The sequence below is a fragment of the Scomber scombrus genome, chromosome 13 (genome assembly GCF_963691925.1).
Source record: "Scomber scombrus chromosome 13, fScoSco1.1, whole genome shotgun sequence".
In the NCBI taxonomy this organism is placed as follows: Eukaryota; Metazoa; Chordata; class Actinopteri; order Scombriformes; family Scombridae; genus Scomber; species Scomber scombrus.
This window is the reverse complement of record NC_084982.1, coordinates 16,351,508-16,368,789: the sequence shown is the minus strand read 5'-3', so window position 1 is coordinate 16,368,789 and position 17,282 is coordinate 16,351,508. Positions and strand designations below refer to the sequence as shown.

At 36.6% G+C, this 17,282-nt stretch overlaps 1 protein-coding gene across 1 annotated transcript; it reads left to right on the top strand.

Moving 5' to 3' along the window:
• The first annotated feature begins 2,454 nt into the window (after positions 1-2,454).
• On the top strand, positions 2,455-14,794 carry lnpa (limb and neural patterns a). The gene is made up of 13 exons (XM_062432163.1): positions 2,455-2,527; positions 3,335-3,435; positions 3,877-3,918; positions 7,082-7,269; positions 7,354-7,412; positions 7,503-7,543; positions 9,330-9,413; positions 9,498-9,549; positions 9,644-9,865; positions 12,401-12,506; positions 13,068-13,138; positions 13,448-13,612; positions 13,794-14,794. Exons 2-13 carry the CDS (start codon positions 3,409-3,411, stop codon positions 13,964-13,966), a joined length of 1,230 nt encoding a protein of 409 aa, XP_062288147.1. The 5' UTR covers positions 2,455-2,527; positions 3,335-3,408; the 3' UTR covers positions 13,967-14,794.
• Positions 14,795-17,282: the final 2,488 nt, after the last annotated feature.

Below are 17,282 nucleotides of genomic sequence, written 5' to 3'. Positions count from 1 at the left end.
CTGTAAATTTGTTTCTAATTTCTTCTTGTTTTAACTCATCCAGGTTCTATTTTTCATTGTTTCCCTTTTTGTAGCTTTTTCATTTTGCACTTTAGAGTTACTAAGACTGAGTTATGTCTGCGCCACGGCTTGCTTTTACATTTCCTACTGAATTTCTGTATCTTTCACTGAGTAGTACAAAGTCTATCTTACATTCCGCTTTTGATCATACCATGTGTTTATGATGATCAATTTTTGCTCTTTACAAGATGATATTAACACTTTACCACTTTTATTATTGTCATCCAGACTAAAAGGTCCCACAATGTATTCCTCTTTTTGTTCTCCTGCTTTTGTGTTAAAGTGTCCCACTATGACATTTTCACCAAAGGTCTTTTTGCTCTTAATTACTTCTGTTAGTTATTCATAGAAGGCCTTTTTTTCTTTTTTTACAGCCGATTCTTTATCAGCTGTTGGAGCATATGTTATGAACATATTCATGTTTTACAGGTGTTGATGTTATTTTTATGCACTTAATTCTATCACTGATGTTGTCCCATTCCATCACTGTATTTCTTGCTTTGTTATTCATAATAACCGTTACTCCATTGCTTGACTTTTTTTCCTCCTAAGCATAAAATTCTTAAACTGCCTTCAGCTGTTGGTATGTCTATCACGTAGTCTCCTTCTCCTTTCCAGTGTGTCTCTTTGACTCCAAGGATGTCAACTTCCATTTTGCCCGTTTCTTGCAATATGTTTCACAAATTTATCTGTAGACATAGCTAATCCTTGTACATTTCACGTTCCAATTAACAAACAGTCACTTAATGATGGTGCAGAGGCGCCTGTTTGCTCACATCTGTTTCACCGAGCTGGATTAGTATGAGTGGTGTCCACCCTACCCAATCTGACAAACTTTATTCAACTTTGACCATGTTTTATACCAAGTGGCTTGATACTTGATACAACTTCTGCATGCAGTATCTTATTTGAGACAGTTGACCCCTGCCATTCTTCTCCCTTTTTTGTTTTGCTTGAAGAATCCTCTGTCTGATGTCTATGACCACACAGCCATGAAAAGAAATGAATTGAAATGTCCTCAAATTGTCTGTAAAGTGATGCATTCAACAGACTCACGTTATCCTGATCGGTGAGCTGACAGGAACTACACCTTGCCCAAGTGTGACCTGAAGGCTAGTGGAGGGAAGGAGAGCCTTACTTTCCTTTGGTTATGATGCTACCCCACTACCATATAGAAGCTTACATTTTACAGAAAGGTATTAATTCTACTTTATATTTATTACTGAGGCTGTTATAGGTGGTGGTGGTGTATTGAAGTGTATTATATTGAATGGTGTTCCTAATATTTTATGTTCACTCCGTTAACATACATAAAGGGGGGAAATAGTAGGAAGACTTTCTTCGTAAATGCTTTGTAAATGTAGAAATGATGGCAGAGCTGTTGTATTGGATTGCAACAGATTGCACAGGTGTTTCTAATGTAGTTTCTGATATGTATGTTAGTTAAGCATAACTAGACCTCTCAGCAGTCACTATCAAGTCTGTACATATTTGAACTTTGTTAATAAGCCTTTCTTTTTTTAAATAAAACTAATGTTTGAGGATTTAAGATAAGATAAGATATTCCTTTATAAGTCCCAGGGTGGGTAAATTTACATTATTGCAGCAGCTAAATGAACAGTAAAAATAGAAGAGCATCAATACAAAAGAATAAAGAACAATAAATAACAAGTACAAAAGCAATAAAACAATACTAATTTTTAAAAAAATACAGGAAAATAATAATTTCACCTTTTCTTTTTTCAAGAACACAATAATTAGTTCAATAAGTGCTTCCAAAAATGCACCCATTGGGCACACCGTCTTTTCAAAGTGAATCAAGTATGTAAAAAAGTATGCAAAATGTATCAGAATTATGTTTGTTCAGATTTGTTCAAGTATCAAGTGCAAAAAATTCAGTGTGGCCCAGATGTTAACAGAAAAAGCAACAAACATGAACATTAAATAGTTAACATGGTAAGAAAGAGAGGGACAGTCATGTACAGAGGCTTTGTAGTGGTGGTGGACTATTGACATGATAAAAAACTAGGCCTATATGTGCAAAAAAAAGAAAGAAAAAAAAGCAAAATATAAATAGAAGTATAAACACCGGTGTAGATAAGGAAATAACTACATTGGTATTTATGCCGCTATTGTAAGGAGATGGATGTAATAAAAAAACATTTTACGAGTCTACATAAAGATAAAGAAATGAGCTCTTACTAAAACTCCTCATACTGAGAATATCTAGCCTACAGCTACAACAACTATTAACAGTAGTCCAGCTAATTGTGTTCACATCACATCACCATCATCAACAACATCAGAGACACAGTCAAACATGGTAACATTACTGGGACTTATCAGCAGAGCAGATGCCTCCTCTCAGTGGACACTCCCCCATCTCAGCTCCAGCCTCGGTCTAAATACAGAGGGCTGCAGTCCTGAGCCACAGGCTGTTTAACCCGGACAACTCATCTCAGCCAAGGTAACGCTGTCTATTCAACACTGAGCTGTTATTCCTTCTCTTTTTTGGTCAAGCTATTTGGACTCATTTGCAAAACAATCTTGACGGTCTAAGTTGTCGATGTCTGCTGGTATTTATCGTGATTAACTATCTGCGTTATTAGCTACCTTAGCTCCGCAATGCTAACGCCACCGCTTTACTGCTATAATTAAAGTGGGTTAAGAAGTTATTAATGCAACGTAGCTGCACATATTGACACATTGAACCTTCCCATATGAGTAATCGGCTTTGTTAAGTCATTGCTGAGTTTAGTTAGCGTCGATATGAAATGTCAGCTGCCCCCCGAAAACACATATGGAGAAGTTAGGTTTGCTAAGTGAAGTTGCTAACATGACTTGGTTCAGCTTCGAGCACTGTGAACGTTTCCAGGCTCGGTTAAATCAGTGTTTGAATGCATTTCACACATTACTTTCACCTTATTTTGTAGACGTCAAATACTTCTGTTGAAGTTGTTAACGCTGGAGTTGTTTATTTATTTATGTGTTTATGTTGCCAGTATCTTGTTTGCAGTGCTGTTTAATCCTATTTCGTTATACTGGTAAATGTGTTTGTACATCTTATTTAACATAATGAGAGTAAATATGGAGAATACTAAAAGGCCCTCAGTAAATGCCCCTAAACACACCACGAACCTAAGCCTCCAAAACAACAGTAATGAGGTCAGGTTTTATTGCAGGGCTGTTGCATTTGAATGCATTCGTTTTTATCTCGGTGTACTTAATGAGCAGCTGAGTGTGTATTATTGACTGCTTTCACCTTGTTCAACAGGTGGAGCGGTTATCTGAGTGGAAACATTAGAGGAGAGCCCCAGAAACAGCAGGCTACAAACCCTCATCATCAACATGGGGGCTGTCATCTCACGGTGGAGGGTTCGTATTTACTTATCTTTCTGCTGCTAGACTAATTACTTAATTGTGGATTTTATGTGTCAAAGAAAAGGTCTTATCATTGTCTTTAGACTGAAGACTTTCTACATTTTCAATCGATTGCATTTATGATTTAACTACTCCATACTATATGAATATTTTGTTCTCACGTGCTTTGATATATCTGTATAAATGATAACAATTCAGATGTTTATGACAATACTCATATTGGTTCAGGAAATGTTATATAGGCATGCACAGGCCATCTAACTTACATTTCCAACAACTAAAGTACAGATTCATGAAGTATTCACTAAAATAGGAAGCAGAAAAAGGAAGTTTCCATATCCTATCGAGACGTTTTTTGCACAAAGACTGCTGTTTTTAAGCGAATGTTATGATTTCCCTCTTTTTAACTGACGCTTCTAAATGTTTGCCTTACAGGCTAAACCATCCACTGTGGAGGTTTTGGAAGGAATGGATAAGGTATGCTTATTTCAGCACAGACTGTCAGTAATGCTGTTTTAAAATCTCAAACTCATTTCAATTTAACTTTATAGTTTACTTTGAGAAGTGTTTCCTTTTTTCTTTTTCTTTTTACTTGCTTTCGCTGTTTGATAACATGCTATGAAATACCTTAAGCATGACAAATTCATGCTCTAAATGTTTTGCAGCTTTTACTGCATAGCCTAATTTGCACTGTGGGACTCATGCACAATAAGGCAGGCCATTAAGTGTGACTGTTTCATTAAAACGACAGGTAGACAGAGCCCTCGTCAAGAAGAAACACTTTCACAAACAACTAAAACACCAATTGGTGTAAAGAAGATGATTGTTTCTAGTAACTTTAATTAATGACAAACATACTCAGACAGAAGATACTGTATACATGATTTCTCAAGATAGTACATTACAACTTACTAAAGTCATGGTTCTTGGTGAAGGTGCAAAAGAAAGACAACGTGTCTTATTTGAGAAATTCAACAAGAAAATCTTTTTTTTATTCTTTCATGCCATGGTTACATTTAAACAGTAGCAGAGCACTTGATAATAAATCCCTTGAAGTTGGTGCAGAAGGTGCCCGCTCTGAGTCAAATGAACATAACTGAATAAAGCAAAACTGACCATAGCATCTGTCACTGTAATGGTGCTCAATGATGTTTATAAAGGCTGCACAATTCAGAAAGACACATTTTTGTAAAGACTACTCTCTTGACACAGACTTGTTCAGAACAGTAAATACAGTTATTCACATTGTGGCAGCAGGTGAATAGTCAGTCCGCCAGTCACATATCAATCGAAGGTTTCTGGCATATTGCTTTATCAGTTGCATATGTAATACTTAAAGCGAAAGTCTAGAACTTGAATTTATTTTTCATAGCTCTGGAAGTTTGTTCTTTTAATTAGGATATCACTGAACTCACCAAAGTAATTGCAGAGATCTGAAAACATGGTGTGTTTGAAACTGGAAATTGACCATTTGGGTTTAATGCCTTGTTAGGTCTCTTTTTTAGTTTCCATGCTCTGAAATTCTTCCTCTTGTTCACCCATTAAGGGGTATATGTTGAAGGTGTTGTTGTTAGTCATTATCATGCAATCTGATCACATAACCCTCTTTTGATTAAGAAACAATGCTGTTTAAGACGTGTTGAATCATCAGCTGTCTTCTGACCATAAGTGAACAGATGTGGAAATGAGGGCCAAATCAGTTCCTCATTTGCTGACTGATACAGGCTTTAGTGCTCTTCTACACTTAAGCTAGTGTCAGGCTATTTTCGGCCCCTCTCCTTGTAGAAAGTGACACTACACAAACACACACACACACACAACGAAGAAGGAAGGTGGTATTGAAATAGTGAATAGATGGGTGTTGGTCTGTTTTTTTAGGAAAATCTTGTAATCTTTTCATGCAAGAATATTTTATCATCTGCATATATTTACCATACGCGCTTGTTGTAAGGCTGGTTTATCCTTTGTTTTAGAGTGACAGACACACATGTTGCAGATGGACCATAGGGATTTACACTGGGTCCTGTTCTGTCTGTCAGCTATTTTGGGATTGTGTAACCAACCCTTTAACTGGGACCCCCACCGATTTTACACAAAGACAGTTTACAGGTCTTAGGAAGGACAGCCGCATATGTATGAAAAGTTGTATAAAGCCTTTTGTGGCTCTGGAGGGAGATGCTAAAACCTGCCTCAAATTATGTACCTTGTCTGTGTCAGCTGGGACAGGTGACAACAAGTTTGGAAATGGAAACAACCTGGGCCTGTGGGGTTAGAAAGAAGTGAGGTTACCAGATCTCTGTAGTTCCACCCTTATATCTGCTTGGGGCTCGAGGCTACTTTAGCCACTACTAGCATAACAAACACCCAAGTTCGTACAGCAGAGTGATTCAGGTTCCTTAGTGGCTAATGAAGGCACCAGGTTTTGACAAGAAGAAGAATTCATGCCATAAAAAGATAATGCCTCTGCTTTTGCTGCATCAATTTTGATCATTGTGAGTACAACAATGCTTTTGGGGGGGAAAAAATCTAAAGGTGAATGAGCTTTTTGGCTATAGCCAAATAGTTACAAATTACATGGATAAACAGAATTCTCTGCCGAAAGCAGACACAATTTTGTGACCAAAATTTCTGCTTGGTATGCTCCCACTAGTTAATGACAAGGTTGGATTATACTTCTCTGATAGCTACAAATTCACATTTAAATGAGTGCTGTTAAAGAAGTTTGTGTTCACTGTCAAAGGTTCAACAGCTAATCCTGATAGAATTTGCTTCCATTTGCATCTTTGTGGTGACACAACATCCTCATAATGTTGTGAAAGGTAACATGAAGACAGTGGTGACAACATAGATTTGGGGAAGAACTGCTGTTTAAAATAATTATTTAAAATATCTTCTGTTTAATGTAAAGTTTTGAGTGTTTATATTATTGAAAGTTTATTTAAATTCAGAAATACTTCACTCATGTTCACCTAGACAGTTACGTATTTTTTCAAAATGGAAAAGGGGAATTGCAGCTGGCTAATATGTTGAAAATCATTATCAAACAGTTGGACATTTTCTAAAAACTAAATATATCGTAATTGGACAAATGTATGCAGTATCACATCTAAGATAATAATGATGAATAGACGTTCAAAGCACTTACAATACATATAAGACCCAAACATACAATATGTGTAAAAACGGTTCAGTTACTTGCTTTGTTAGTTTTTAAATACACCTTGATCACAACGATAAAGAATGACTGTAGGATTCTGCTGATAGTCGACAAATGATAATCTGAATTTGAATTATGACCCTGCCTCAGTGGTTTTGGTGGAAGCTAAACCAGTGGCGTTATTAGTAATGATCGCAGCCGATATGATATTAGAAAAATTCTGTACTTTGCCTGAAGATTGGTGCAGAGGTGAAACTTTTGTTACTTTAGACACGTAAATACGTAGACACGTTAATTGTTTAATAGGAAAAGCATAGAAAGAGGAAATGGTATGTTATTTATGTATTTTAAATTGTTATTTTTGTGACATTCCAATTGACTGCAGTTTGAATAATAAGATATGTGCAATGTAACCAGAATAGCTCTTATGTTACTAGGATCATGTTCCTGTACTAAATGAATGCCTATTTTTTTCTCCCACAGGATATCCAGGTTCTTGAAGAATACACTGAAAAGTTTCAAAGGCAGTTGAAGTTATGGCTCGGGAGGCTGCTTTTGTACTCGTCTCTTCTCTACCTGTTCACATGCATAATCGTGTATTTCTGGTACCTTCCTGAACAGTTAATGGGACGACTCATTTTGTCTCTTCCCTTTTTAATATTTCCATTATTGTAAGTATACATGATAGTCAGGCACATTTTCACTAATCTTTAATTATGTAACCAATAACCCTTTTTTCCCTTTTTCCTTTTTAGAGTGTGGTTACTCCGAAAATTTCTGATAGTTATTTTTTCACGGAGAACTGAAAGGAATAGTAAGATCTATTTTGTTATTGATACAATTCACAATGTTGGTCTTTAATGTTTCATTCTTGTTGAATTTCCTACAAATGTTTTTGTTTCAGATGAAAAATTAGAGGATCTTAAAACGCAAAAGAGGAAAATAGTAAGTGAAGTTTTTATAATTGTCCAGACTTGTAATTTTTGATCTATAGTTTTACTTTGCTTTACACTCAAAGGACTTAAAGAGCATTGATACGTGTGAAACAGCCTATGGCTTACATCTTTCTGCTAGCAAAACAAAAGTTTTTGTTAGCATGGACGGAATTGCACTAAAATGATAAATGTACAGAAAATTCCTTTCATCTTTTTTCGCTTCTGTTATATTCTGGTCACATTTATAATAATGTATCATATCAGATTGAGATCATGCACATAAAATGTTTTAATTTGAGAAAATAATTTTTTACGCCTCAATGCTAAAATGTTCAAAGATGATATAATTGATGATTTTGTGATAACAATGTATTCAATTACAACCTACAGATAATTATCTGACTCTGCAGTTCCCTTACGCTTTTTATAACATGTTTCAGCTCATTGTTTAGCAGTCCGGCTGTAACTTAATTATTCTGGTTCTTTCTCTACGCTATCAAAGTCCTGTTTACAGATGCAGGAGGCAGTTGTTTTCAGTGAAGAATCTCGAAAAAACCTACTGTAATCCCCTCGTTAACGAATAGTTGGTGAATGTAGTGAAGCATTTAGCAGATAAAAAGTCATATTTCACCCAGGAGTTGGTAGAGATCAAAAACTGAGCTAAAAAAGAGAAATGCTATTTGAAATGAATGATAATGTTGCAAAGTAACTGCTGGATATGTAAACAAGCAACTGGTATACCTCAGTTAGCAGAGATGAGGCTGTTGGCAAACTTCTGAAACCAAGTTATTTTCAGAGATGAAGATAAATGAAATTAAATAAAGAGTGGCAGTCAGAGACGATGGTGCTTGTCAAAGTTAATAAAATAAGCATGTTGTATTCACTTTAATACATTTTGATTTGTACTCACTATGTCACAAGCAGAAGTAGAAAGTTACAAAAACACTACAGAAATTTCATCATATCTTTTTGAGTGGCTGGTTATTTTCAGCACCCTACAGATTTCTCTCAGATGTCCCTCAAATCAGCTCTGTCAACTTCAGAGAACTGCAAAGTGACATTTCAAAAAGAAGCTGTCACATCTATGGCTTGCTACATGGTCAGATAAGTGAGAGAGACGTATAATTAAACTAATCTCTGGTAAACAGAAATTTGTAACTCAATCTCTGTAGAATGCCTTGTTATTTTGATGTCTAGTGTGCCTCAGTGAACTTCATTCTGTAAGTCATGTAGGAAGCCTTGTAGTATTGCTCTTATTGATCCACTCAGCATTTAGCGGCAGGATACTTGCTAATCTAGGATCTGTACTGATGGCGTTTGATTGGTTCAGTGACTTAACCCAGTAAACCATTCTGCTGATGTCACTGTAATTAATAGCATTTAGTGCAGGAAAGAAATAAATCTGAGAAATTGCTTGTCATCCTCTGTCAAGTCTAATAACTTTCAATAATTAGAGCTGATGGATTTTCACACTCTCCATTATCGAAGTAGTGAATGTAATTATTCTTCATATTATGTGTAAATATTTAGAAATGTTTGGTACTTATTTTAAATGAAGATGTACAATTTAGTGAAGTAACTTCATGTTGCCCTTTCTCAGTCACTTATAATGTCACGGTAGATACTTCTTATAATATTGAAATGTCTTTTTAGAACACCTATTCATTAGATCAAATCGTCGTTAAATAATTACACAGCATTTGAGCATTTAACATACGATTAATTTCATTGTGCAATGTATTGAGAAATAACTTTACATTTACCCTATAATACCTGTTTAATGTCTTCTTTTTCAGCTTGAGGAAGTTATGGAGACTGAGACTTATAAAACTGCTAAAATGATTCTGGAGAGATTTGATCCTGATTCCAAGAGAAAAATGGTGAGTTTTTGTTTTTAAACATTATTGTGTGTTTTGCGTTGTGTCCATATTGAAAACATGCTTTTGTGCTTTCTTGTTATGAAGGAGCTGGAATCCACTCCAGTTGGATCTCATATGACTCCCAAACCAGGACAAGGTAGTGATGAGTTCTGAAGAAGACTGCACTTTTCCTTACTTTCCTCTTGTGTTTCTTACCAGTATTAAGCAACCTGCAATGTTTCCTGTCTTAGAACTTCGCCATCGCAATGTCATCCCAAAGACCCCCCCAGTGGTAGTGAATCCTGCAAGCAGTGCTGGGGCCCGCCCTCCTCTTGCCTCTGGGCCCACCTGTCCTGGACGATCTTCCCACTCTGCTCCAGGTGGACCCCCAGAGAGGAATCTGTCGGCTATAGCTGCTCAGCAGAGCTTGATGAGGAAGCCTGTGACCCCTGGAACACCTGTTCTAGGAGTCGGTGAGTTACCTGCACACAGGGGGACCACATCATAATGTGGTAGATTAAGGTGTGATTTACTCTTCCCTGGTTCGGTGTCCCTAGTTGCTTAAGGCTCTGTGGTGTGTTTTGTCAACAAGGGTGGTATATCTAATACTAATAATATCTTCATTTATATAGCACATTTCAAAGAAATGTTAAGTGCTTCACAAGGCAATAAAACAGAACAGATCAATTAGAGACAGTAAGACTAATACATAACAGCACAAAAATAAATAAAGAACAAATACAATCATCAAATATTACAGGGATGAAACAAAGTGATAAAATTCAATGAACAATATAATAAAATCAAGTCAAAACTGATAAACAAGTAACACGAATGAAAACAAATGTGTGCTCTCATGGATACATTTCTACACAGAAACATAAATATACATTTAGATGCATACACACACAGAACATTGGTACATTACAAGAATGCCATTATAAAAAAAGTTTATTTTAAATGTTGACACAGATGTCTGATGGCTATAGGAAATGTATTCCAGAGTTTGGAGGCCCTGACGGCAATTTGGACCTGGAAACAATGAGGAGTAACTGATTAGATGATCTAAGATCACGTTCAGGCTCATAGAATGCTAAGAGGTCTATTATATATTCTGGGGCCAGACCAAGTTGGGCATTAAAAGTAAGTAATAAAATTTTAAAATCAACTCTAAAATCTGAAGGGAGTCAGTGCAATGATGCTAAAACAGGTATAATGTGGTCCCTTTTCTTCATACCCATTAAAAACCTGGCAGCTGAATTTTGAACCAGCTGTAGGCGTGACAATGGCTTCAGACAAAAGTACAGAGCGTTGCAATAGTTGAGTCTGGAAAACATAAAGGCATTTACAACCTTCTCCAAATCACTGAAGGACAGAAAAGATTTAATGTTGGAGATGATTCTTAATTGTGAAAAATACATTTGTGCAAGTTTCTTGACCTGCTCCTCAAAAGTGAAGTCAAATATAACGCCTATATTTCTAGGAGGATGTGTTGTATAGGGAGCTACGGAGCCCAACCGGTGCTTGAGCTGCTCAGTTGCGCAGTGTGGACCAAGTAGTAGTAGTGCCTTTTGTTTTGTTATTGTTTAGATGCAGATAATTCTGATGCATCCAGTCTTGGATTTCAGTTAAATCAAAAAAATTGGAGGTGGATTAGGCTGTTTGGGTCATTTATGGTGATGGTTATATATATCTTGATATTGTCTGCATATAAATGGTGAGATTCATTATGTCTTCCCGTTATGTGATCTGATGGGAGCATATATAGTGAGAAAAGGACTGGACCCAAAATATAACCTTGTGGCACTCCACAAGTAATGAGAGCAGCTACTAAGCAGTACTGAGGATGTTCTTAGAAAGTTAATACTTAAACCAGTTAAAAGCAGGACCTAAGATACCAACCCAATCCCCCAAACAATTTAAAAGATGTTCATGATATATTTATCAAAAAACAGCGCTTATATCAAGAACTGAAATTGAGGTACGCCCTGCATCTGAATTTTAAAGTTAATTAGTCACTTTGAGGAGAGCTGTCTCTCTTTAGTTACAGTTATTACCTAATGGGTAATTGTATGAATACAGTTTTACTTACTAAATAGTTAAACCTTTCTCAAGTGCTAATGGTGAATTAAAAGGAAAAGTAGGTGATAACGTTTAATACAGTCAGAATTATATAATGGTGACCTCAAGAGAATATGATGTTTGTGTTTTTAACGATTTCAAAACCTGGCCAGCCAACACACTGAAAACTTTCCATAGAACAGTTGTTGTATATGGAAGACATCTGTGGAGTGTAGTGGTATTGAATATTCAATATAAATTATTTCTGGACTATGAACACTCAATAAAAGATGCAAATAAGTGCAAACAGTAAAGGAAATGTGCTCCTCGAGGAAGCTGCATGCTGTAATTGCCATGTGGAATGCCAACTGTGAGGTATGCACGAAGCAGGATTACATTAACTATGATTAATTAGCTAGACCTGCGTTTGTTCTCTGGGCAATGGTGGTAGAATCTCACTAAATGTCTTTTAATGCTTGGTGAAATTGCCTTTGGCATTGGGAACACCTCACAAATGGTTTGCATGACTTGATGTTATCACCTGCTTCTGTTGAAAATTGAAAGTGAAAAGCAATTTGATACAAAGAGTCACCACAGAGTTTCCATATGTTGGTAAATTAATAACCAGCAGGATACTGAGACTCTGCCAAGTCTCACAGAAATGACCAGTCATCTTCCTATGATTGCTCTTGATGTTAGATTATATTAATTACTACTCACCAACACAGCAGGGAATCTGTACGTGCTTTGCAATTCAGATCCAGTGTTAAGTCATTAAGAAAAAGGAGCAGGCTTTTTGTAAAATTCATCAAGGTTTGTGCAGCAAACTGTGAATCTCAGGCTCACTGTTTTACTGAGATTTTCATGTAACTGTTCTCTGTTTATGGTGGTTTGTTTTCAAGACTATAGGCTGTTTCTTAATGGGTATCAATGTTGTGTTTTAACAGGGATGCACCCCCCAGGCCCACCCCTGGCCAGACCTGTGCTCCCAAGGGAAAGAGGTGCCATGGACAGAGTCATTGAGTATCTTGTTGGAGATGGCCCTCAGAACAGGTACACAAACTAATCTCTCACCTTTTTTTTCATGCAAGTACAGAAGAACTGCAACTACCGATTATTTTCTTGATTAATCAGTTAGTTGTTTGGTCCATAATATGTCAGAAAATGTTGGTGTTTCCACAACCCCAAGATGACATCCTCAAATGTCTTTTTGCCCCGGCCAACAGTCCACAATCCAAAAATATTCAATTTACCGTCACAGAGGGCTAAATAATCCAGAAAATATTTACATTTGAGAAGCTGGAACCAGAGAATTTGGAAGTGCTCTTATTAAAAAAAACGACCCATAAAGGTAAATCTAAAGTGGTGTTTAGTATTATGAAAATGTACAGTACTGATGTAACACCATTTTTAAATCTTTTTTTTAAATATTTGATGAGATAAGTGTGAAAACAAAGATGATCAACACAATGATCGCCCACACTGAAAAGTAAACTACAAAAACTTGTACTATACTTGATTGGTGGACAGTGTCATTGTTTTTATCAATAAAATGATCCTTTTTTTTTTCTCCAATGCCAATCCATGCACTGTGATTTCTTTCCTCTCTCATAGATACGCTCTCATCTGTCAGCAGTGTCTGTCCCATAACGGCATGGCATTAAAGGAGGAATTTGAATATGTTGGTAAGACTTTGAGAAACACAACACTCTTTGTCAGTCTCCATCAAACACTGTGCCTTCATTTGCCCTCTAGCATTTGGCAGCGTAGTATATCATATGGCTCTTAAATGCCTCTACCACTACCGACCCCTGTAAGCAAATTCACAACAAGATTGAATATGCAAACCAGCGCTACACATCAATCTGAAGTGTTTATGCATCTCAGGCATTTTTTGTCATTGGTTCATATTCATGTATATTAATCTGTGTCTGGTTGAAAATGTATTAGTGGAGTGACATCAATGTATAGTGTTTTTATTTGTGTTGTTTCAGCCTTCCGATGTGCATATTGTTATTTCCTGAACCCTGCAAGAAAGACCAGGCCTCAGGCACCTAGACTCCCTGAGGTCACTGGTGAACTGAAGATGTCGTCTGAGGCACCTTTGTCATCATCTGATGCTGACGTAGCTGATGTAGACGACGACCAGTCTGTTTTAGGTGATAATGACACTCGCACAAGATGCATACCCCTAAATTGTAATGTTCAGGCACGAAATACGACCAATTCCTGCTTGTATCTGTGCTGAAACTGAGCTAAAATAGAGTATGACCTTTACACACATATGCAGTAATAGACTTTTACTCTTGTCTGAAGTGCAAAATTATCTCTAATTATCAGGAAAGACCAAGCATGCTGATGACTCTGCTGAAACAGACACCCAGGGGCCAGAGACACCAACAACCACAGAACCTAGTTCTGCATCAGATGACCAAAGCACCCCAGAGTCACAAGACCTGCCCACCGAAAAATCTGATGGAGAGCAAGATTTGTCTGCCATGGAAGTGGAATAAAACAGTGGAGAAGTGATTTCAACACATCAGCCAGAACTTTTTCTTTGAAGAAATGTGATAACGGTTATCTTATAAGCAAATGCCGTAAGTTGAGACACCACAGTAACACACAAGCAGTTAATGTGGTTTTCAACTTACAGAATGTCCTTTCTTTTGAGTATTGCTTTTATAGTTATAGCAATAGTGATGAATTAAATATCAAATTGCATAGCACTAGCATTTGGTAGCAACCGCCAAACAACCTCCTTTTTCCTCATATGATTACATGTCTAGCCCATTGTCATAACAGAGAGAAATTAGCATTATAGTAAATTAGTTTATTTTTCATGCTGTATAGGAAAAGTATATCTGTGTTTTCTTTTTTTGTGTTTTTTGACTGAATTTCTAACACTATTCTATCTGGGTTAATGGGAAATGGCAGAGGCTAAACAAAAAAAAAACAGTTTTGTGGGAAAATACATTTTTATTTATGGGAAATTATTTATAAATATTTTTCTATAATGCTGTGCCTTTTATGACAGTGTTGACTGGGGTACTTTGTAGCACAGTGCAACTTACACGTTTACACAACCATGGTACCACAAAAGGAATGCACATACAGAATGTATTTATTGCTAAAAGGGAGGAAAGAAGATTTACGTCAGTACTGTACCTGCCTTAAGTGCCTTTTTATTTTTTAAGTCTCTGCTTCAGAGTATTGTCGATACAACCTATTTACATATAGACAAAGTCATTTAACTGTTTTCAGTCGTAAGGGACAGGATCTTCTTTGCTGAATGTGTGAATTCCTGTACTGTATAAATAATACTAAATAAACTTTTGAGAACATCTATGGATGTGTGTTTAGGATCACAACACATTTGTTCAGATAGATGCACGTTTAAAAAATATATATACTGTATGTGTATGTGTATATATATATGTATGTATATATATGTATGTATATATATGTATATATACATATATGTATATATACATATATGTATATATATATATGTGTATATATATGTATATATACATATATGTATATATATATGTATATATATATATATATATGTGTGTGTATATATATATATGTGTGTGTATATATATATATATATATGTTGCCCTGACAACACAAATAATTATTGCTAGGTTTTAAACTAGATTCTACATAAACATCAAAACTGAAAAAAGACAGAGTAGACGTGCCATGCAAATTGCCATGATAACAACAGCTCCCATCTATTTGGTATGTACTTCATGTCTGGCTTTGTAAACTGCTGCCTGGTTTCCTCTCTGGCCAGCTTCTCGTCTAGGAGCATGTTTAAACGGTCCATTTTCATTAGCAGGCCAATTTTAGCTTGTGATCATTTTATTTTAGCTCATTGATCATTTCAGACAGCGTAAGATAATGGCGCTGACACAGAGCCCGACCAGTCTTGATTGCTTGACCCTCTTCATTTGCAGCAAGAAAGTCATTGCAGCTACAAAGTTGCTCTCTGCCATCACATGACCCTTTTCCCCTCCAGATACACTGTAAACTATCGGTGAGGTCAACACCTCACATCTTCTATGGGTTTTGATAATGTATGTTTACAGAGACGTGACCTCCTGGGCCTTGTAATGCATCAATGTGACATCGACAGTAACGCCTGATTCCACCGCATGCTGTTTGAGGTTGACCTCTGACAAGAGCCAAATGGGGAAAAAAATGGGACATCAATAGGACGATGTTTGGATGTTTTCATACCATTGGGAGGTTGTTCAGTATACATAGGCTGCACATATGTGCATCATCATAAGTAATATATCACAAGATCTGTGTGCCATGTGGTTTGAAAATGTATGTTGAAGTAATATTTTTGATTCCACTGCACTGAATCATTTCTTGACAGTTTGTAGCTACTACACAGTTGGTAGATTTATTTGTGTGCAAGGTTTTATAATACAACTAACATTCAGGCTTTTTGTTAGTCTCTTCAACTGAACAGTGCATGAAGAATTTCACTGATAGGTGGAAAGCACAGGAAAGTGGTTGCAATTTTAATTAAATTTTGCTCTTTGGCTTTTTGTTATGTGGCAAACAGAAGGTGTGTTTAGGCATAATCAGTATTTGGGATGGATTGTGTACTGTTGTGACAGTCTGCACCTAATTGACCACAACCTCAAACCATTACATATCATTTTAACAAATTAAAGAAATAATGTTTACATGATGTGAAAACAAAACACTTGCAGGTTTTTTCCGTCTAAACACTCAAAGGGTTACATCAGGATTGCTATCATGGCAACACTAATTGATTTTCAAGGATGACAAATGACTTACAAAGCCCCAGTGCCAAGGTAATTTTGAGCAGGCGATGAAAATGTACAGTGGGGCTGTCCCAAGGTTCATAGTTCTTTTCATACTCATCTCTCACATGTGCATTCGAGGACACTTGACTCAAATTTATACTGATCTTTTATTTATACCCAGAAAAAATGGCAGATAAGAAACATAAGTGTTCTTGATATTGTGTTTTGTCATATCTAGCAGCCAAAGATTGAAATCCTGCGAAACAATTTTCTGAAGAAATGAAAGAGCGTGCCCTCCTGAACCCTGGAGGAAAATAACCCCACGGTGCGAAGCAGAATATGAAACAGAGGCACAGAATAAGTAAAATAGACAAGTGCACCAGGCTTGTCACTTTTCCATTTGCTGCCTCCGAGTGTGAGCACTTCAAAATTCTCCTCATCCCAGCGAAGACCTTCATCGTTATGCTCTATCTACTGTACTGAATACGAAAAAAGAACCATATCAGACGAAGGTAATAAAGAAGGGGGTTTTAAAGATTTACCATGTTTCTGTCAATCATGAAGCAGAATGCAAAGCAAGAACAACAAAGTCATAAATATACAGCACAAGCTATTGTGCATTGGTGACGATGTGGAAAATGCTGAGATGAGTGTCACAGAAGCAGTTAACATAGTTGTGATATTAGACATCACCATTGGCTCTTGACAACAGCATCATTACACAGTAATAAGAGCACAATCTCCTTCAGAGAAGCATTAAAATCAAATTAGATTATACAAGAGCTTGGCTTGATGAGCTCCGAGGGGTGATGGCTCCCGAGCAGTGGATCTCGGGTTATTACTGTAGCTCTTAGGCGCTTGGGCTTGAATTGCCACTTGACAAAGTTGAGCAGCTTTTCACAAAAGGTCATCAGCTTCCAAGAAATTAGTTTTTAAAATTCAAGTCATTTGAAACCTCCACACCCAGATGGATGGGTTTCAATTTTTTCCCTCCTACATTCTATCTGTCAAATCACAAATGCATGCCACTGAATGCATG